This window comes from Ctenopharyngodon idella, chromosome 3, assembly GCF_019924925.1.
Source record: "Ctenopharyngodon idella isolate HZGC_01 chromosome 3, HZGC01, whole genome shotgun sequence".
NCBI classification, from domain to species: Eukaryota; Metazoa; Chordata; class Actinopteri; order Cypriniformes; family Xenocyprididae; genus Ctenopharyngodon; species Ctenopharyngodon idella.
Window position 1 is genome coordinate 41,244,742 of NC_067222.1, and position 23,048 is coordinate 41,267,789.

Below are 23,048 nucleotides of genomic sequence, written 5' to 3' on the forward strand. Positions count from 1 at the left end.
CTGCTCTAGATTTTAGAGTTACGGGGGTAGTTTGGGCGTCAACAAGTGCCTGTTAGATATAACAGACAAATTATACCAAATGAAAGTCTTTCGTACGCAATGAAGCAACATCTATTTTAAGTAGCAAAGTAAAATGATCGTATAAGTCTAATAATTACACATTTCTATTTCCCAATATCGATTCATATTAATTCTCAGGTATTTTGCAACACTTAATGGTAATATTTGGGGAGACAAGTCTCACTAGAGCAAAATCCAAGGTTTTTTTTATTATTATAAAAGAAAGAAAGAAAGAAAGAAAGAAGTGTGATTTTGCAGTCGCTACTAGTTTGAATTATAAAACCACGCCCTCTCCATTCACGGGCCATCGGATGATCCTATTGGTTAACTGAGATCACGTGTGACTGGTACAGCTTAGCGCACGCTGATTCCCTTCAGCGGCAGAGCAGTGGACGGACGCATCTTTGTCGCGGCATTGGTGAGTAGATTAAAACATAAATATTCTTAAACATTACATGGTTTAAAATATTTTAGGTGCAAACGTACCGAATTAACAGTTTTTATTTGATTTGAATGTGTTGTTTCAACACTTATATGCAGTGGAAATGTATGCATTTTTTCAGGATACGGCTGTGGCTAGCAGTTAGCAGGCTAACTCTTCGTGAGTTTTACAAAAACAGAGAAAAAAAATGAACATTACTTGATAATTTTGCCTTATGTTTACGCCTGAATGAATAAAGCAGTCTCATTATCTAGTTAAATGAGCATTCTGACAGTTAAATGATTTTTTAGTAGTTTTGGGGGAGGGTCACGACCATTTTATCTCACTCTGTATCTCTGGCCGTGTCTCGAAACCAAATGCGTATCTTGCTTAGAAAGCTTTTTTTGGCGTCCGTAGCCCGATTTTCGGGTTAAAACTTAATTTTGCCACCAGGAATGCGATCTTAAAGACCAATGGTTTTGTTAAATGGAGGTAGATGTTTGAGCACACCGGTGAACTGCTGTCCCCATTGTTTGGCTGCACTAAAATGGCCGCACATCTGTGATGTATACTGCGTTTCCCTTGTTTACTTGCACTGCCTTTTTAATTTTTATACAATTTCAATTTAACTTGCGAGTATATTGTATATGTAAGAGATATATTATGTTATTATTTTTATTTTTTACTGGTCTGCTCTAGATTTTAGAGTTACGGGGGTAGTTTGGGCGTCAACAAGTGCCTGTTAGATATAACAGACAAATTATACCAAATGAAAGTCTTTATAGCAATGAAGCAAAATCTATTTTCAATAGCAAAGTAAAATGATCGTATAAGTCTAATAATTACACATTTCTATTTCCCAATATCTAATCATATCAATTCTCATGTATTTTACAACACCTAATGGTAATATCTGGGGAGACAAATCTCACTAGAGCAAAATCCAAGTTTTTATTTGATATATTTTTATATATATATATATATATATATATACACACACGCACGCACGCACACACACACACACGCAGTTTGAAAACCTATGCGTAGGATTTCAAACTTGGGCCTTGAGGGAGTGCTAGGGGATCTGTGAAAGTTTAACGAAATACAGTGTAAAAATCTATAAGATTTATAAATAAGATCTAAATTAATAATTTGATTAAAATAAATAATACATACCCGCACAAGCACTGTAGTGAAAAAAGTTAGGAAATATTTTCTAAATAATTTACTCATTTATAATATGAATTTTTACAGTATATAGTGAGACTTTGTACATGAAAATACACTGCCTCCTTTTTATATTTTTAGATGGTAAATTTAGGATGGTTTTATACCAGTAGTAATAATCAAGTAGAAGTGGCAGAAGTGAGATGATCTCTCAATTAACAAGTGAACCGACAAACATTTACTGACCGTTCAAGGAGATCTGCTATGAATGACACACATTCTGCCCAGATAAAAAGGTGAGAATGGCACTTGTGCGACAAGCATGTAGACAATTGCAGGAAATGAGCTTCAGGATTCAGGAAATGCAAAAATCCCATTCTTTTGAGTTATAACGGTATCAGGAAATCATGTCGGGCAAGTGTTTTAAATGTATATCAGTTTTCAGTCTAGTAAATAAAAGGGGTTAGTGTAGAGGAGGTCTCCTGCTTTCTGATCTGGTTGTGCTGCATCTCATATGCCTCAGTGATATTGAGTCACTGTCTCCATGGAGATCCAAATATGTCATGCTCCTGTGGTCTGTGAACATTGGGAAGGATGAACACAGAAGTATTGTATGGTTTAGGCCTTGCTTTATGTGGATTCTGAAATCAGAATTGCTCCTACAGGGTTTGCACCTTATATCCCGTTTTTATTTTAATGTTAACCGCCATGACAATAGCAGACAGTGTCTTAATATCGTTGAACTGCTGCTTGTGTTTAAAGTAAACATGACTGAATTTTGTACCACATTTTGATTGACACTATCTTTAAAATATCTTTGAAAGAATTGTTTTGCCATGTTATGTTTTAACTGATTATGCATAGTATACAGAAAATTGTTTGTTTTTCATTACAGACCAACTGGAGCAGCTTTTCTCTGCCACATATAGACCAACACTGCCAAACTGAAGAACTTCTTTGTCCCAGCCATTATGGTAAAGTATACGTGTTTCAATGCTGCTGCTAAGAATGTGTGTCTGCTGACATGAAGTCTCTCAATAATTGCAAATTTCACTAAAGCTAATTAACACTAACTAGTACTAATTAGTGATACTAATTATATGCCAATAATTACACAGTGCAACCACACTAGTTATACTAATAATTACACTAATTATATAGGAAATTTGAAATGGTTTTTGTTCAATTCAAGCTTGTTAAAGTTAAGAAGAGAGTCAAAAACATTACTGTTCAGAAGTTTGGGAACAGTATGAAGTGTTTTTGAAAAGTCTCTTATGGTCACAAATGCTGCATTTATTGGATCAGAAATATAGTAAGAACAGTATTTTTGTGAAATATTATTACGATTTGTAATAACTTTAAAAAAAAAAAGTATACATTTTTTAAATATTTAATTCCTGTGATCAAAGCTGAATTTTTACCATTACTCCAGTCTTCAGTGTCACATGATCCTCATTTCTTGTTATTAGCAATGTTGAAAAGAGTTGGGCTGCACTTGGGCCAAACAGTTCTCTTTGCTTAACCTTTCCATTCCGGATATGGTTTCATTTTCCACTGTGAGGCTGATAATGAAGCTCTTTGGAATGTTATCCACTAGAGATGCACCGATCGACTGGCCGGGGATCGGAATCGGTCAGTCTCACGTTCTTCCGTTTCCGAGCCAATCCGTTTTGTTACCAGCAGCACAGGCAATAACGTCAACTGCGCGTTCTCGCTCTCTTCTCTCCGATGGTGAAGTGACACACACCCGCCTCCTCTCTCTCACTTGTCTCATTCACTCTGGTTAAATAATGTTTGTATTGTGCATAATATTAGTCATTCCTGCAGGTTTCACCCTCACACCAAAAGCGTATGCACCACTGATCTATATTAGTGGAGCACACAAGTCTCAAACAGCTTGTGAGTCACACAAGTACCAAAACGAGTGGCTTACTACGCTTAAACGGTCAAATACATACAAAATTATCAAAATGGCAGACTTGTTGAATATTCAGTTAGACAGTAAATAGTTGAGAAAGAGAACGTATGTTGTGTAACAGTATATTGCGTCCGAGCACAAACTCTTAAAGGGACAGCAGTCCAATATTCCTGCTGCTGTCTGTCACGTTAATCAAAGAACAAATGACAAAGAAAATCACTTTCTGCTCTTGACTGAATGTTTTATAACTTTAATTGTAAGCATTAACCTGTATTTAATTTTTACAATGAAAACTATCCAGACTATATGTGGAAGTAAGGTGGTACAACCACGTTATGAAGTATAATCAAATATTTCTTTTAATTTTAATAATTTGTTTAGGTCGCTCAAATAGCGTGCTTAGCCAGCTAGAGAGAAACTGGTAGCCAGACAACAGACAATCCTGAGTTGCTACATCACTACACCCATTCTGTAAGCGCAGTTCAGTATGGTTAGCCAATATGTAATGTATACTTATGTTTTTCTCTTTGTTTCCATGAAGCCTCCTCCTCTTCGTCATCGCTCCATGCGCATCTTTGTGAATGATGACCGCCACGTGATGGCTAAGCACTCGGCCATCTATCCCACCCAGGAGGAGCTGGAGGGGGTGCAGAACATGGTGTCCCACACCGAACGTGCCCTCAAGGCTGTCTCTGATTGGCTGGATGAGCAGGAGAAAGGAAATACCAAAGGGAACACATTGGAGTCCGATGGAGACGGCGAGAAGGAGATGTGAGTGATCTGAAATTTTGTTAATTTTGTCTTGTTCACCAAGTTTTTGGCATTGGTTTCATGAATTTTTAACATACATGGAATCTTTCCACTGCACAAAAGGTTTTTCATAATGAAAAACGTTTTTTAAATTTAAAATGTTCTTCATGCTAAGAAAATGTTTCTTTTAAGAACTGAAAAGACTTTTATGGCTTGGTTACCAAACTGGAGTATGCAAACAAAATGCTGAGTTTTGCCGTTCATTTAATTCTATCCCACCTTAAAATAACATCTTTGTGAATGATGACCACCACGTGATGGCTAAGCACTCAGCCATCTATCACACCCAGGAGGAGCTGGAGGGGGTGCAGAACATGGTGTCCCACACCAAGTGCGCCCTCAAGACTGTCTCTTATTGGCTAGACGATCAGGAGAAAGGAGATACCAAAAAGAACACCCTGGAGTCATTAAAACCGAGCATGCATTTCTAACAGGCAAAATGTCATTATTACATGACATCCAAACAAATTACCTCATCTTTGGCAGTCAAAACTGACTGCATCCACACAAGCAGCGTGCATGTGATAGATTGCGTGCAGAGTATGTAAATCACTACATTACTGCTGTTCTCGACAATGTACCTTTGTAAAAGTGGGGATTTACCACTTACTAACATGAAGAACAAATAGCCTATAGACACAGATTTGCATAGAGATCGATTTAAGACTCAAACTCTCTTCGATACAAAAACCCTTTGAGTTCTTGCTTTTAATGTTGATCATATATTATACAAGAAAAAATGCAATTTTTCCCAAATATCCACACGATTGAAAATGTGACATTGATTTTATACAACAGTTCAACAAGCAGAAGGGTAATGTTAAAGGGTTAGTTCACCCAAAAATGAAAATTGTCATTAATTACTCACCCTCATGTCGTTCTACAACCGTAAGACCCGTCTTCAGAACACAAATTAAGATATTTTTGATAAAATCCGATGGCTCAGTGAGGCCTGCATTGCCATCAAATTAATTAACACTTTCAGTGCCCAGAAAGCTACTAAAGACACATTTAAAACAGTTCATGTGACTACAGTGGTTTAAACTTAATGTTATGAAGCGACGAGAATACTTTTTGTGCACCAAAAAAAAACAAAATAATGACTTTTCAACAATATCTAGTGGTGGCCGATTTCAAAACACTGCTTCATGAAGCTTCGAATCTTTTGTTTTGAATCAGTGATTCAGTGATTCTGCCAAATTTATGTAAACTATTGAAATTTCGAAACACTTATGACATAACGAAGCCTTGTTTACTGAGATCACGTGACTTTGGCGCTCCAAACCACTGATTCGAAACAAAAGATTCATTAAGCTTTGAAGCTTCATGAAGCAGTGTTTTGAAATTGGCCATCACTAGAAATTGTTAAAGTCATTATTTTTTTTATTTTTTTTTATTTTATTTTTTTTGGTGCACAAAAAGTATTCTCGTCACTTCATAACATTAACGTTGAATCACTGTAGTCACATGAACTGTTTTAAATATGTTTTATTTAAAACATATTTAAAACTGTGTAGTTAGTTATTGGTTTGAGTTAGTATCTCTCATGCAACTCCATATTTTGTCCTCCAGTGAACCAAAGTCCATGGATCAGCCCACGCGTTCCCTGCGTGGAGTCATGCGTGTGGGGCTGGTAGCTAAAGGTCTTCTGCTGAAGGGAGATCTTGACCTGGAGCTCGTGCTGTTGTGCAAAGACAAACCCACCATCACCCTGCTGAAGAAAGTGTCTGAGAACCTCGCTGTGCAGCTTAAGGTATACCTGCATCTGTAATTTGAACATTTTAAACACTGTTTGAAAAGGCAGGATAGATAAATCACGCGTAAACCTCATTGTTCTGTCCTGCAGCTTATCACAGAAGAAAAATATGACGTTAAACCGTGTATCCGCGATGCCACCATTGTCATCAAAAACTCCAAAGAGCCACCGCTGACCCTCACCATTCACCTGACTTCACCCCTCGTGAGGGAGGAGGCTGAGAAGCAGGCTGCTGGGGGTAGGTTTGAAATCACGTGCCTTATGGTTCCTCTAACCACCCCCACAACCCCAGAGACAGCAAATGCAGATGGGATGGACTCAGGCAGGGATATTGTTTATTGGGCCTTCAATGGAGCTTGGGGATATTGTGTACAGACTAGTCATGTAACACAGATTATGTTTACTGCCTCCTGAAGTCTCACAGTTCCATGCAGCATGATGTTAAAGTGTTGATGGCCCAATATACAGTAACATAAGTGATGGGTAAAGCTTTAAATAAGACCCAGTTCCCTTTGAAGTCTTTAAAAGGAGAGTTTACTGAAGGCTTACTGAGAATTAAGAAACAAAATCACAAACCTTGTTGTTTGCATGTGTTCATATAATGGAGAAGAAATGGAACGGTTTGCATTGCAGCAAAAATGAGAAGCAGAAGATTGTCGAGCTCTGGTTTGTTCGCCAGGTCTTGTTGACAGAGCCTTTCTCAAAGAGGCTGGACTGAGGGCAGGAGGGTTATAGATAATGCTAGACATTAGGACACAATGTAACGAATAGATTAGACTCCATTAAAAATACAGCGTGATAATGTTTGGTCACAGTATCTCAACGCATCTGTAGTTAAGCAACCTTTTAAGTCAAGTAAAGAGCTTTTTCATGGCTAGAGTGTTGGATAGGGAAAATGCAGAAATAACTTGTTTCGGTGAGATAAACAATTGACCTTTCGCTAAACACTGCATTGTAATTAGCAGCTTTTGCCGTTCTCCATTTTTATGTTTGCATAAATTCTGTACGATTTTTTTTTAAACGAATTGACAAGTGCAGTGCACTTGCTTTTTCACAAATGAAAACCTAAAACATTAGTAGTAATGCCTACTTTTGTTCCTAGGTTAAGTATTGTTAATAACTGTATGCCACGTTATTTATCTATTCTAGTCATTATAGAGATGTTAGAAACAGTTTAGTTGTCCTACATTCACTTTAAAAAGGCTTTTCTCTTTTCTTTTTTAGGTATTTTACTTTAATTAAATGTCTTTAAAGACAAAATAATGACATAATAATGCTTTGCAGTGTCACAGTCCATGCAAGTCCATAATATGCAATCAAGTTTTACCACTTTTTGAGCACATTTTACTAAAAAATAACACAACGCAAATCTCTAGTTGGTTCTTTCGAATCTCATGTGACGGGGCTTAGTGAAGGGTCAATTGAGAGAAAACTTGAGGCTGAACTCAAAGCCTAGCCCTATCTGTGACCCCATGGTTAGTGACGCCTGCCTTTGACCATCACAAGCCATCAGTTTTGCTGCAGTGTGGACTCGTTTTGATCATACCTCTTGTGTATCTGACTACTGCTGCCTGTGGTTCAAAATCTGATTCTCTCTGTCAAGCCTTCTAGTTTGTCAATTTTAGGGACGCTGGACCTTTGACCAACTGGACGCTCTCTGTCTCGGAAGGGGCAAGGCAGTGCACCCAGAAAAACAAACAAGGGGGCGAGGGGGAGGGGTTCCCCCATGTCACACCAACGCACAAATGACCTCAGATCTCACTGATACATATATTACATTTAGCCAGACAAGAACCTCCCTATAACATTCTCTCACTGCACCTTCATGTCTCAAAATACAGCTGCAGGGATTCTGTTCCAAATCATAGTGAGCTGCCTACCTAGACGTCACCTATAGGTTAAGACTGTTTTAGTCAGTTGGCAGAAAATTGTTGCCAAACTCTTTTGTGGTTATGTTGGGCTTTGATGCTTAAGCATGCATTTTAGCAAATGCTTTTATCCAGGGCGATATGATGGTTTTATGACGAGCTCAGGGAAAAATTTCATTTAAAATGTGTGATGTTCATCCACAGAAAGCGTAATTTTATGCAAAAGTGTCTTTTGAAATGGTTCCATCTAATTAAAATAGAATATTTTATGTGATATTTCTGTGTACTGTATATGTTTGTACTTGCACATATTCGAATAAACTAGGATGTTTATATGCATGCAAAATAATTTGGTTTAAATAATCTCTAGCCTACTAATCTAAATGCTTTTTTTGGTCTTATATGAAAAAAGATATTTAAAATGATTATGCTTTTATAAAAAGGCTAATTCAAAGTCACATTAAATGTATTTGTGTTGGGAATAAGGTAGGAAACGACTCAATCTATTTTATTGTCAAAGTGTAGCCTCACTTGGATTTGGAACAGAGCCGTATGCTCCGCCCACTTGTAGTTTTCTGTCCTTGCTGATGTGTGTTAGCACAGGAAGGGTTGCTTCTGTTTGGGGGGGTTCCCCCTCCTCTCCCCTCCACTGCCTTTGGTAGGGGTCATCTGCCTCCTCCCCCCCTGGCCGTGAGACAGAAAAACCCCTTGGTCAAACTGTACCTTGTCTTCTTATTCCACCTGCCAATAGAAACGCTATCAGTCAACGATCCCCCGGATGTACTGGACAGGCAGAAATGCCTGACTGCCTTGGCGTCCCTCCGCCACGCCAAGTGGTTCCAGGTTTGCATCTTGTCTTTATTTGTCTTCTAGTAGTTGAGTTTTTTCTTTAATTTTGTATCCGTGTTAACCTAATTTCATGCTGTATTTTTTCAGTTGTTTGTGTGGATTTTATTTCGGTGTATCTGTGTAGATTTTATTTGTGGGAGTGTATTTGCCTCTGGTAAAATGTCATATTCTTGCTGGATGGGTTTGAATTGCGTTGCCAAGGACATCTTTGACAATGCTGTCTGACCTCTGCCTGGCTAATTTAACTAAGTTTATTATCACATCGATAAACTGTTTATTACCTTTTTGACATGTCATCAACTGCCACTTTTACAGTCCAGTTTAATACTTCATGTTTTTGAACGCCTTAATTTTAAGTGTAAATATTTTAATGCAAATGTCAGGTGCAATATTTCTGAAGCCAGACGTACCGTTTGACACACTTGACTTGTTGGTGCCATGTAGTTGTAGAATATTTTTCCCAATGTCGTCCGATTTTCCTTATAGGAATGTTCTGCGTTTAATGCATCAGCATTTTTTGCGTAATATTGATTGCCACAGTTAATTTAGACAACTTATAGTGTTATATTGAAATGCAGGCAGGAAACGAACATTAAAATACACCACTTTTTAAAAGTATAGGCTTGACACGTGTGCAAAGTTATATCCAGTATTTCAACACTTGTTCATGATGTAAAGCCTGCAAAACCTGTAGCTTTTGCTACATGCAATGAACCATAGGGGAAAATAATAATAAAAATAAGCAGCACAAAAACGTTTTGCAACATAGATAAGTAATTGCAGGAATAATATAACAAAAACAGGAAAAATTATATTTTGAAATATTAACATAGAAAAGTTATTTTTAATAGTATTACTTCACAGTATTGAGCATAAGAGACTTCTTTCAAAAACATGAACAAATCTTATTGACCCCAAACTTTGTATACTAGTGTAAATATCCATAATGCACTAGATAACCTGAAGTAAATAGTAGTTACACTGCAAAAGGGACAGAATTTTATCAACTTTATAGATCATATAATAAACAGTGTTTTGTGATATGCTATTTTCCCTTTTCTAAAAAAACTGAGGTGTTATGTTTATGCCCCAAATGCTGCTTGCAAAACATTTATTGAACGTAGAACATTATTATAAGCGTGAGATATTTAAATCTCACCTTGCTTTGGCTTTTCAGCTTTTTTTTCATGCCAAAAAAGGAATATTGCACCTTTTCCACCATTTTAGTGTATTCATGCTTTCATTGATGCCCTGCAGTGCTTTAAAAATGCAGCTGCATTTCCCAGATTTAATCCAGATCTTGTATCCTCTAGCACATTCTCGCTTGTATCAACTCATGATATTTAATATGTAATCAGAAGGCCAGCCACAAACACAAGTTCTGTTGTTCCTCATCTCTTGAGCATGACGTATTTAATCTGCTCTCTTAATATCTGTCATATATGTAGCGTCTCAACTGAGTAATATGCTTTTTTTTTTTTTTTTTTTTTGTCGTACTTCTTAATCATTTTCCGCCCTCTTTACATTGTTAATGCTTATCGACACATTATTCAGTATCGGCAAATCTCACCCTGTTTGTTTGTTTGTTTATTGCTTTGGTGTTGTGCCACATTGATTCCATGAGATAAACCGGTGGATTGTATCCCTCCTGCTTTTGTCTCTAGGCCAGGGCTAATGGGCTCCGCTCCTGTGTGATCGTCATCCGCATCCTTAGGGACCTTTGTGCTCGTGTTCCCACCTGGGCCCCTCTCCGAGGATGGGTGAGTACGAAAACAACCTGAAAAATAGGGGTGGCCACTGTTTGAATTGCAGTATAAGCTGGTGTAAATTTATGTATTTCCATTGAGGTGCAAAACAGCGCTGCATAATAGTACATGGGTGTTCATTGTAATCAGACTGCGGTTGCATCCAAAATCCCAATTGAATAATTGCCTCATGACCACTAAAAAAAAACACAATTTTTTGCTATAAGCATTGGTCTTTTTTTCTGCAAGTTCTTTCTTGATGTGAATGATTTCATATATGTTGTCATCCATGTAATGCAGCTCTTGTTTCTTGAAGCCCTTAGAACTGCTGTGCGAGAAGGCCATTGGCACTGGGAATCGGCCAATGGGAGCAGGGGAAGCTCTCCGCAGAGTTCTGGAGTGTCTCGCATCTGGAATCCTCATGGCTGGTGAGTCATTGCCACCTTTGACATCTAAAATAGATTACAAAAACACTGTCTGCCAGCATATGACAGTAATATAGTATCAGAGACCATTTTGAGTGCATTCAATCCTTTTAGCCATAACTGTTTTTGTATTATAGTGCACTTTAGAAATTTACCAGTTACTGTTGTGTTGTATTGACCAATCAGCATTATGAATGTGGATCTATCTGCTTTCAGATGGTTCAGGCATTTGTGACCCTTGTGAGAAGGAACCAACAGATGCCATCAGTCACATGGATCGCCAGCAGCGGGAGGACATCACTCAGAGTGCTCAGGTTTGTCCAAAAATTACTTAGTTTTTTTTTTATTACATTTTTGCATTTGTTTGTTTAAAGGTCTTATTTGAGCACTATGAGTGACGTTGTCATTTTTTTGATTGACAGCATGCCTTAAGGCTTTCAGCTTTTGGACAGCTGCACAAAGTGCTCGGTATGGATCCGCTTCCTTCAAAAATGCCCAGAAAGCCACGGAGTGAGACTCCTATTGACTACACGGGTAAGATGGAGTGGCTGTGGATATTTTTCATTAGGCTACTTGATGGATGTTTTTTGTATAGCAAAGCATGCATCCTTTTTGAGGGAGAAACTTGACTTCTTTTTTTTTTTTTTTTTTGGGTCTTATCTGCATAGTTCAAATCCCACCCAGCACAACCTATGTTCCTCCAATGAAACGCCCCATGGAGGAGGAGGAGTCTACTGATGAGAAGAATCCAAACAAGAAGAAGAAGAAATTGCAGAAGAAATGTAAATGTTCTTCATATGTTCATAATTCGCTTGTAGTGGAGATTTGCACACATTGCACAAAAAAAACCAACTTGTTTTTTGCCGTTCAGCTCCAGAGGAGAAGGCAGAGCCGCCACAGGCCATGAATGCCCTGATGCGTCTGAACCAGCTGAAGCCGGGTCTACAGTACAAACTCATCTCTCAGACCGGACCCGTCCATGTGCCAGTGTTCACCATGGCCGTAGAAGTGGACGGGAAGAACTTTGAAGCTTCTGGTCCCTCCAAACGCACTGCTAAACTGCATGTAGCTGTCAAAGTAAGAAACATTGATATGGAAGATCAATTATTTGACTTTGACTTTTTTTCTTTTTTCTTTTTCCATAAAAGCAGCAAAATCAAAATTGACCCAATTTAATTTCTTAATGATTCAGAATCTTTAAAATGTAATAATGACTTTCCTTTTCAACATAAATATTCATTTCCGATGTTGAATATTTTAGATTTTACCTGTGAATTTTTGCAGCCCTAGTAGAAACTGAATTTTAATTCCTTCTCCAGGTCTTGCAAGATATGGGTCTGCCAACGGGAATAGAGCAAAAAGTAGCTGAACAGGTCAAACAGGAGGAGCCAGTGACCACACAGGAGACTTTGCCCCCAGTGACCCAAATGGAGCCAGAAACAGCGCCGACCTCAGACAGCCCCACTGACGAGGTATTTAAGATCATCTTTATAACATGAATCCAGATAGTGGCTTGTAAGGACAAATTTGTAATTACCACAGATTGCACAATTTTAATTTTAGAAAATAATGTTCAACCTATTAATGATCAAGCAATTTTATACCATGGTCTGTCTGAATACTAGATTCTGATTGGCTGGAAGGTGTGCAATAAAACCATTGAATACACAGGTAGTTCCAACTTTTCAGCGTTTTCATTGAAGCACACAAACATCCCTCGCTCGGAGATCGTGCTGCACACGCAGAGACATTCAGGAGCACAGAAACTTATCAACACAGCCCCGTGACTTTATTAATAAAATAGCTTTGTGTCTGATTTATAAAAATAGATCTGTGTCTGATTTTAAAGCGGACAGAATTCTTGATCTAATGAGCCGTAACTGATGAAAATAACTGCAATTTTTACACTTCCGGTCATATGTCGCAAATATAATGCCGCAAACATCAATAACAGCTTTAAGTTTTCAGTACTGGCAAATGACCATGGTATAAGCGGGATAATCCACGGCTAGCTGTGCATTAAACTATTTCTTTGCCTCCACGTCATGCATTAAATTCATTTAATGCACAGCTAGCCGTTGATTATCCCTTATTTATAGTGCAATAAAATGAAGATAAATTTAAATCAAATTATTTAAAATAAAATTAATTAAAATGTTTTAATTTAAATATATCAAATTGGTCATAAATGAAATTAATCAAACAAGAGCAAATTACATCAGACATTTAGGCTGCGTTTACACTGGCACAAAAAATCCGATCTTTTGCTCACATCTGACACAGATCGTAATTAGTTGCACACGTGTGTAAACAATTTTTTTTTTTTTTTTTTTTTCGCATCCAATCTGAGCCACTTTTCTTTTTTTTTTTTTTTTCTTTTTTTTAACAGCAATTCGCAGCAATTTCAACCTTTGCCCGGTTAATTTAAAAGAGACTGCCGCGTTGTTGTTTTTCTTATAAGCCAAAAGCTTCACTGTAGCTATCTTTCTCTCTCCTTAGCTCGCTCGGGGAAAAAAAATGGAATTCTAAAACTAATAACTGTAGATAAAATATCAAATGCAAATTACCTTTTTTTTTCTGGTCTGTATCCATTCAGTCAGATTTTGCGCTGCAATTCATCCGTGACACTGACAGCTGTTAACTTATCCATTCTCACACGTAATCATGGCCACTCGACATGAAATGTATAAATAATTTTTATTTAAACCCCAGGATCTACCATGTGCATGTAAAACTATCAATGACAATCATTTTGGGGCAGGAAGTAATGTAAACGCATATCAGATACCAGTCGCGTCTAAAGTGAATGTAAACACACTGGCCAAAAAATCGGATATGGTCAAAAGATTGGATCTGTGCATTAAGACTTGCAGTGTAAATGCAGCCTTAGTCCCACCTTTCAATATACAAACACTATCGTTCACAAGTTTGGGGTCAGTAAAAGAGAGATCGATCTCTCTCTCTCTCTCTCTCTTACTGACCCCAAACTTGTGAACAAACAGGATAGATTTTTTTTTTTTTTTTTTTTTTTTTTTTTTTTTGGTTGTTGTGTGTGTGGTATTTAGTCTTATAAGAGCTTATTTCTCCTTTGCTCTTTCAGAGCGCTCGGCAGCAGGGACCCATCCTTACCAAACATGGAAAGAACCCTGTCATGGAGCTCAATGAAAAACGCAGAGGACTGAAGTACGAGCTTATCTCTGAGACCGGTGGAAGCCACGACAAACGCTTCGTCATGGAGGTGAGGACATGTTTTCAGAGATGCATTCTAGTTTACCTATCACTTCCTTTCTAAGGTCGAATTCACATCACAAATTCATGTTATTTATTCTAGACAGATAAAATAACATTGGCTGCTGCTTTTCTCTGTTTTTTATTCCTGCCTCCAGGTGGAGATCGATGGACAGAAGTTTCAGGGTACCGGATCCAATAAGAAGGTGGCGAAGGCCTACGCAGCTCTGGCAGCCCTGGAGAAGCTTTTCCCAGAAGGCTCCAACTTAGAGGCAAATAAGAAAAAGAAAATGGCTCCGATGGTACATCGGTTTTTCGCTGTTTTCAGTGACAATTTTGAAATCTCCACTTATGTATTCCTTGTTTAATGCTCTGATTTGGTGATTTCAGCACCCCACTGGATTTGGGATGGTGAGTGGGCCACCTGCTGACATGATGGCCGGTCCCAGGGGCAGAGGAAGAGGACGTGGCAGGGGCCGAGGCCGGGGATTTAACAATGGTGGAGGATTCAATCAAGGTACACCAGTGCTATCTGCAAGCATCACTTTTTGTATTAAAGATTTGGACAAACCTTAAACATAAGAGACCCAGTGTAGCAGAATTGCAACTTTTTTTTGTCTGTGCGTCGCCTATCAATGACATCATACCTACATTACCCTCGATTTCTGGTTTTATTTTGTACAAACCATGGACACCAGAGACACTTTAATATATTGTTTTATTAGATAAGGGAACTGTTTGGATACATTCATTGACAGAAAACTAATCATGTTTATATAGCTCAACACAGTAAGTCTTATTTTAAATCTCGTTTTCTTGATTTACAGCGAGTACCATGTTTTACCATGCCTAATATTGATCTATCTTACTGCAGTGTGTAACAAGTGCCGTGTAGCTGCCGAGCAAACGCACAGAGTAACGTTATAACATAATTTTCAATACACTCAAATGTATCTAATATGATAAACAGCGCTGTGTTACTTCATCATACGCTCGACTGGAAGAAGCGGAAGCGGCGACTGTGGCATAATAAAAGTTCTGCTGCTCTTGAGTCATGTCGCGCTCGTCTCATTAGCAATCGCTCCAGCGGCCTCGTTCAGCTCCAACATCACTCGGCCCTGCTCTGCTTCATACTATAGTAACATTAATAATCTCATCCATGAACCTGATTTCTGCCCGAGTCCCATCAGATTCTTTTCTACCAGCTGTGAGGTGAAGATGACAATTCCCATAAATCCGTGCTCAATCTCGGCATCATCAAGTTGCGTCTTTGTTTTGAATAGGCGACCTCTAGCAGTGAAAAACTACATAGTGTGCCTTTAACACTTTTGGGACACCTTTATCTATTAACAGTGTTTGTCATCTATGTTCTGTGACGTGAAAAGGTTTACGTGCCCTGAAATTTTGAACTTATATAAATTTGAGACTGTTTTCAGAAATGCAGGCTGGGCCTTTTTTGTTTGTTCTCACACAATGGAGCTTATTCAATAAATTGTGTAAACAAAAAAAAAAAAAAAATCCAGCTGTTTTTCAGTGCTGTTTTGTCAGTCTTATTGATGACTTTCTTTTTTTTTTTTTTGTTTAATGCTATTGAAATCAATGAATTTCATTAAATGTTTTGATAAAAATATTTTATAACATTAAGTAGACAAATAGTGAGATTTCTAAACATTTCATGATTGGTTGAAATTATTTTTCAAATACATTTGTGTTAAATTGAGTTTTAGAATTTAAAACCGTCACTTAGCTTATTAAAAATTAGTGGTGAAATTTTGCAACCTTAAATGTCCAGCGTTGTGATTTTGCAAGGTTTTTACAAATTATACCCCAATTTAAATCTTGCCTAAACGACATGTTTTTTGTAACTAATGGCTAAAAAAACTCATCATGAATATCAGTGCTTGTCTCTGGTCTGCTTAACACCCATCCTGCACCATTTGTGCTACAAACAAAAGTCCTGTTGACTTGCATATGAACATACATATTCTTGTCCTCTTTCAGGTGGATATGGGACGTATGGATATGGTGGCAATAACAACTCTGGCTACAGTGAGTATTTTCCTGTTTCTCACTAGGGCCATTGATTTTTACTCTTTCATTTAATACCCAATTGTCTTTATTTATACCCTTACTCATTTGTTTTTAACCGTAAGACTTGCATTTATGGCATAAGTTGTTGCCATTTTAAATTACTCCGTAATTTCTGAATTCCTCAAGTAAAGAAATCTGTGCGCTTAGTTCTGGATGTTGTTTTTAGGACATTTTTGATGATGTCTTAGTTTATGTAGGTGTCCGCTATTGTATGTTCATTTTACATTTCTCTGCTTTGTTGTGCCATGGGACGCAAACTTTCCTCGGCGAAAATCGAGAAATGTTCCCAACATGCCAACGCCACTCTTTCTGAGGAAAGACCTTCTTGAGGGTGACCGGAGCAGAGAAATCTAAAAAAAAAAAAGCACAGAAAACTATCTTTGACCTTTATGATAACTGATTGACATCATATGCCCGGTGACTTTTGTCATGGCATGCCGAACACAGAAGACGTCTAATTCTGTGCTTCTCTGCTCTGTCTCACCCTTTAGGTGACTTTGTCTCAGACTCCTATGGCTACCACGAGTTTGCGACATAAACCGCCCAATGTTTTCAATAAGCACACAAACGTGAAATGAAAGATAGAGACCGAGGGGGAAAAACACTGGTTACCCACATTATGAACTCGTTTCCTTGTGATGTATCGCCCACAATCTCACCTCAAAAACCTGCACCCACCGATCAACTAACACTGTGGATGTGAACGGGAGTTTCTGCCTACAGTTGCTATGGAAAGATGTTCTGACATATCATTTGTGCCACAATCAGCCCGTTTGAGTAGTCTGATTGGCTGACGGATGGTCACAAAAGTAGCGGACTGACATTTCATATTAACTGTATCTTCACTGCAGCTCTGAATCACTGTATAAGCCTTTTTTTTTTTTTTTTTTTTTTGCCTACGGTTTAGTTTTTTTTTTCCTGGAATGATGTTCCTGATGGATTTTTAATGGTCACTTCCATACATTGCCATAGTTTTTAATATTTTTTTTTTTTACGTTTATTTATTTTTCTTTAATTGTGGCGAATGCCATTGTTTGTGAAAAACGAGTTTATGAGTAGGCACAGATTTTTAATATCAGATTATTACCAATTCTGTGAACCATTGAACAAACGGGCTATATTTGCTGCATTTTTGTTTTTAAATTGATGTTTGTGGATTACTTTATTTTTTGCAATAAATTTGAGTTACTTTACAAACCTGTGATATCTATGTAAAGTTGTTTTTTTTTTTTTTTTTTTTTTATTTCTTGAAAAATAGATTTGCATTAGGTTTAGCAAAGTAGGTTTAGGGATGTTTTTATGTATGTGTGTGCACTTTTGTGGGAAGTTTTAGCTGGTGTTATGATTGAAACCATTTTCATTCTTCCAAAAATTGGCAAAGAGCCTCCATTCAATCCAAAAAATCTTTATATGCATAAAAACAAATCCAGTATTTATTGCCACAGTTGCTTTCAAACCACTCATAACAAGTTTTAGGAAACACAATTAGTGCAAAGCCGCGCAACGTCGGGAAATGACATCACACTCAGCAACGTCTTTTTAAAAAAAAACAAATTCAACATATGAGAAAAACAATAAATCCAAAATGTAAAAATATATAATCTACTCCACTTTCCTGCAGCGCTTTAAACCTGTAGTGTTAAAGTTTACATAAAAGGTCAGGCTGTGACGTATTAGTCTTCTACTGGTCATCCGTCTTGATGTGATATGAATTCACAGGTCAGAATTTAGCAAACTTTAGCCATGTTTCCACCGAAGTTACCCAGAACAGGCTACGTGTCGGTTTTCATTTATACTTCTGCGTTGTTGACCACGAAGTGCAATTACAAATGCAGGAATTACAATCACAGCACTTGTGGTCCACGTAGAATTAATGTGTTCATACATTTTTGGAGATGTGCACGTCAGGCTACGCGTGCTACACACAGCCTAAGATGTAGTTTCGACGCAGAAGTATAAATGAGCCTTTAGTCCAGTGACGTAGGACTGTGCGTGACTTTCCAGTTCCCACTGGATTTCGTCCTCCATATACAAGCTTAATAAAGCCTGAACCTCGTTGTCGGTCCATCAGTCATATTTTTTTTTTTAAACTTCCATCGTTGATTCGAATAGCAAACAACTCTTACTGCACGCACCACAAGAGACTTTTTTTCTTTTCTTTTTTTTTACCCAGAAATTTTAGACCCTAGTTCCTGCGGTGGAAAACGCGGCTTTCGTAACAGTGAAATGTGAAACAATTTTGCATGAGCTTGCATTTTCTGGTCATTTGCATGCATTTGAATGGAAGTGAATGGAAAGAAAAGTACAGTGTGACTTTTCCAGTACTATAGAGCCAGAGAATGCAGAATAGTCTGTGGTTGTATTGAACCTCCATTGTTCATCCATTTAGACACGAGTTAATGATCTGAGTTTCATTTTTGTTAACGTTAAACGTTAAAATAAACAAGTTGCATTGTACAGCAATATGTTTTTAACCTAAAAACTTAAAAGCCCAATAATAATATAATTCTGTATAAGCCTTCAGATTTGAACTGAATTACAATGAATTGCCCTCTGAGCAGTCTGTTAAACTTTTACTGTATTATTCTGCTTCAGATTTCTATAATAACGGAGGGTCTAATGGCGGATCGGTGTCCTCAGGTCCTGGAGCGTCAGGTCCAGGCACAAACACGCCCTCTGGTGGAGCAGCAGGGGCAGGTGGTTTTGGCTCATATTACCAGAGTGACGGCGGCTACTCCTCCCCTACCGGAACCCCCAAACCGGCTGTTAAGAAGCCACCCATGCACCAAAACAACAAGCCTCAAGGGCCCGGAGTGGGCCAAGGGGGTTCCTTCGGTCAGTACGGCCAGGGCTTCGGTCAGAAGAAGAACTTCGGCCAAGCTCAAGGTGGAGGAGGAGGAGGTGGAAACTTCAACTACAGCACTGCTTACCCCTCACAGGTGACCGGAGGACAGGACTACAGCTATGAAGGTGATGAAAACATTGGGATTTATGCTCCCTTCACATGCTATCGGAATCATCATAAATATGAGCTTCCTAGTCAGAAATTGGACATGAACGCACTACCAAGTCTGGGAAACTGAAAGATCATTTTGATACCCGAATTAGGTGTGCCATAATGGCAGAGAGGAGAACAATTCTGCTGCGCCTTGTCTTATCATTAAAGTAGTGCATATTTACATACAGGTGCTGGTCATATAATTAGAATATCATCAAAAAGTTGATTTATTTCACTAATTCCATTCAAAAAGTGAAACTTGTATATTATATTCATTCATTACACACAGACTGATATATTTCAAATGTTTATTTCTTTTAATTTTGATGATTATAACTGACAACTAAGGAAAATCCCAAATTCAGTATCTCAGAAAATTAGAATATTACTTAAGACCAATACAAAGAAAGGATTTTTAGAAATCTTGGCCAACTGAAAAGTATGAACATGAAAAGTATGAGCATGTACAGCACTCAATACTTAGTTATGGCTCCTTTTGCCTGAATTACTGCAGCAATGCGGCGTGGCATGGAGTCGATCAGTCTGTGGCACTGCTCAGGTGTTATAAGAGCCCAGGTTGCTCTGATAGTGGCCTTCAGCTCTTCTGCATTGTTGGGTCTGGCATATCGCATCTTCCTCTTCACAATACCACATAGATTTTCTATGGGGTTCAGGTCAGGCGAGTTTGCTGGCCAATTAAGAACAGGGATACCATGGTCTTTAAACCAGGTACTGGTAGGTTTGGCACTGTGTGCAGGTGCCAAGTCCTGTTGGAAAATGAAATCTGCATCTCCATAAAGTTGGTCAGCAGCAGGAAGCATGAAGTGCTCTAAAACTTCCTGGTATACAGCTGCGTTGACCTTGGACCTCAGAAAACACAGTGGACCAACACCAGCAGATGACATGGCACCCCAAACCATCACTGACTGTGGAAACTTTACACTGGACCTCAAGCAACGTGGATCGTGTGCATCTCCTCTCTTCCTTTAGACTCTGGGACCCTGATTTCCAAAGGAAATGCAAAATTTACTTTCATCAGAGAACATAACTTTGGACCACTCAGCAGCAGTCCAGTCCTTTTTGTCTTTAGCCCAGGCGAGACGCTTCTGACGCTGTCTGTTGTTCAAGAGTGGCTGAAACCCATGTCTTGCATACGTCTGTGCGTAGTGGTTTTTGAAGCACTGACTCCAGCTGCAGTCCACTCTTTGTGAATCTCCCTCACATTTTTGAATGGGTTTTGTTTCACAATCCTCTCCAGGGTGCGGTTATCCCTATTGCTTGTACACTTTTTTCTACCACATCTTTTCCTTCCCTTCGCCTCTCTATTAATGTGCTTGGACACAGAGCTCTGTGAACAGCCAGCCTCTTTTGCAATGACCTTTTGTGTCTTGCCCTCCTTGTGCAAGGTGTCAATGGTCGTCTTTTGGACAACTGTCAAGTCAGCAGTCTTCCCCATGATTGTGTAGCCTACAGAACTAGACTGAGAGACCATTTAAAGGCCTTTGCAGGTGTTTTGAGTTAATTAGCTGATTAGAGTGTGGCACCAGGTGTCTTCAATATTGAACCTTTTCACAATATTCTAATTTTCTGAGATACTGAATTTGGGATTTTCCTTAGTTGTCAGTTATAATCATCAAAATTAAAAGAAATAAACATTTGAAATATTTCAGTCTGTGTGTAATGAATGAATATAATATACAAGTTTCACTTTTTGAATGGAATTAGTGAAATAAATCAACTTTTTGATGATATTCTAATTATATGACCAGCACCTGTATATGAATAACTATTTGAAACATTGAAATAAATGTCAGCAAGCTGACTACCTACATGGTGCAGTGAATGATTATATAGTTGCCAGTGACAGGGATGTTACATTTTATTAAAAAAAAATCATGCTAGCAATGCTAAAACATGCTTGCAATATGCTAATTCATGGTAGAAATGTGCTAAAACATGGTAATTACTGCTAGCAATGTCTTTCTTTGTTTTGCTTTCCACTTTACTAAATTTAAAGCTTATAAAATTTTCAGACATTCATATGGCTTTGTCAAGCCAACATCAGAGTCTGTCCCAATGAACTTTACTCATATGGTTAAAAATTAAATATCTTAAATACATTTTGGCTTAAATAAGATTTCCTCGAGAAATAGGCAAGAATAAACCTGGTGTCCTCCATGGTCCCTATTCTTTCTGACAACAAAGCATTACAACTTCATAAGTGGAAGTAGGAAATTTCCGATAGCACGTGAAGGCAGCATTAGTGAGTCTAAGTTAAAATTTTGGGTGTTTTACTATGTTTCTTAAACTCTGATTGGTCTGTCTCATAGGTTACAACCAGTCAAACTACAACTCACAGGGCGGAGCCAACCAGAATTTCGGTGGTAGTTCCGCCTCCTTCAACAGCGGACCAGTAGGATACGGCCGGGGCGATCCCAATATGAACTACCAGTATCGATAAACCTGCCTTCCTGTGTGCGGTCCTGCACCATCACTTCCAAACAAGGAGCATCATCCTCTTTGATTCTATCGTTCTTGATTTTTGGTTTCTGTCACCAACACCTGAACTAAAACAAAATAGTGGTATCTAAACTTTGTGCAAAATAGTGTATTTCCATGTTTCTTTTGAAGTATGTGTATTTTTATTTTAGTTTAGTTACTATAAATCTGTGAACTCCCCCAAACTACTGCCCTCTTGAGGGACGTACGAAATAAACCCAAAGCGGCGCATGCGAGGACCTGATTTTTGCTAACATGCAGTGACAGGATACGCAGTCCTTGAGTGATTTTAACCATTCAGACATGTATAAAGATGCATTGATCTCAAGTTGTAAATCATTAGTTTTATGACTTTTTTTTTTTTTCTCTCCTCTGTTTGGCCAGCTACATTTCATGGTTTTGCCTGTAAAAAATAGGCTTTTCTTTTAAATTATGAATGCACATGTGACATTGTTTTAAATGGTTACGTGATTGTGAAAGTTGTGACGTGTTGGGTCGTTGTAGCTTTTGGCTGTTTTGGGTGGGGGACCTTTATTTTTCCGGACATTGTTTAAAGAATGTGTGGTGTTTGTAATAAAGGATTTTATTTTGGAGGATATCTGATTTCTGTGGTGTTTTTGAATGCACTTCTCCAGGTATTGGGTTACACCTGTATTTGCCTAATATATACTTCTGGGTCCAAAATTCACATTGAAATCTGCTGTTCAAAATCTAAGTAATCTAAACCTAAAAGTAAAGTTTTAAGACATAACTTTAACTTTAGGATATAACAGGATATTTTTAATAAAGATTTGGACCCCATGATTGAAAACTGATCAAATATTTTCATTATTCTCAAAAGTGTAATAAGTGTAGAGCCACTCTAAATATACAGAACATTTTTAATAAATGTCACGACTGAAAACTCGGATAATGATTATGTAAATGTGTTAGGTTCAAAGATTTAATAAATACAAAGCTGCTCTAAATTTAGTTTATATTATAGAGTGTGTGTGTGTGTGTGTGATATATATATATATATATATCTGTCTGTGTGTATATATATCACACACACACACAAATAAAGGTTTGAGGACGCCACGAGTGAAAATCCCGGTGATAGTAACTAGTAGTAATGTAAATATGAATCTTCAAAAGTGTAATAATAAATACAGAGCTGCTGAAATATACAGAATGTATTAGTAAATAAAGGTAATATGTAAATATTTTATTT

The 23,048-nt window shown here is 37.9% G+C and overlaps 1 protein-coding gene across 3 annotated transcripts; it reads left to right on the plus strand.

The window, feature by feature from the left end:
• Positions 1-329: 329 nt before the first annotated feature.
• Positions 330-22,431, plus strand: ilf3b (interleukin enhancer binding factor 3b). 3 transcript variants are annotated; one of them, XM_051888329.1, is made up of 19 exons: positions 331-478; positions 2,544-2,622; positions 4,108-4,337; positions 5,949-6,129; positions 6,223-6,370; positions 8,752-8,843; positions 10,514-10,609; positions 10,911-11,022; positions 11,236-11,333; positions 11,442-11,553; positions 11,688-11,801; positions 11,891-12,096; positions 12,339-12,491; positions 14,120-14,257; positions 14,406-14,519; positions 14,638-14,764; positions 16,249-16,296; positions 18,934-19,308; positions 21,667-22,431. In XM_051888329.1, the coding sequence occupies exons 2-19, from the start codon at positions 2,620-2,622 to the stop codon at positions 21,795-21,797; spliced, it is 2,478 nt and encodes an 825-aa protein (XP_051744289.1). In that variant the 5' UTR covers positions 331-478; positions 2,544-2,619; the 3' UTR covers positions 21,798-22,431. The 3 variants fall into 3 exon arrangements, with proteins under 3 accessions (XP_051744290.1, XP_051744289.1, XP_051744288.1); XM_051888328.1 differs by having other exon boundaries at positions 332-478; positions 14,406-14,549; XM_051888330.1 differs by lacking the exons at positions 18,934-19,308; positions 21,667-22,431 and adding an exon at positions 16,830-17,542 and having other exon boundaries at positions 330-478; positions 14,406-14,549.
• The last annotated feature ends 617 nt before the right edge of the window (positions 22,432-23,048 follow it).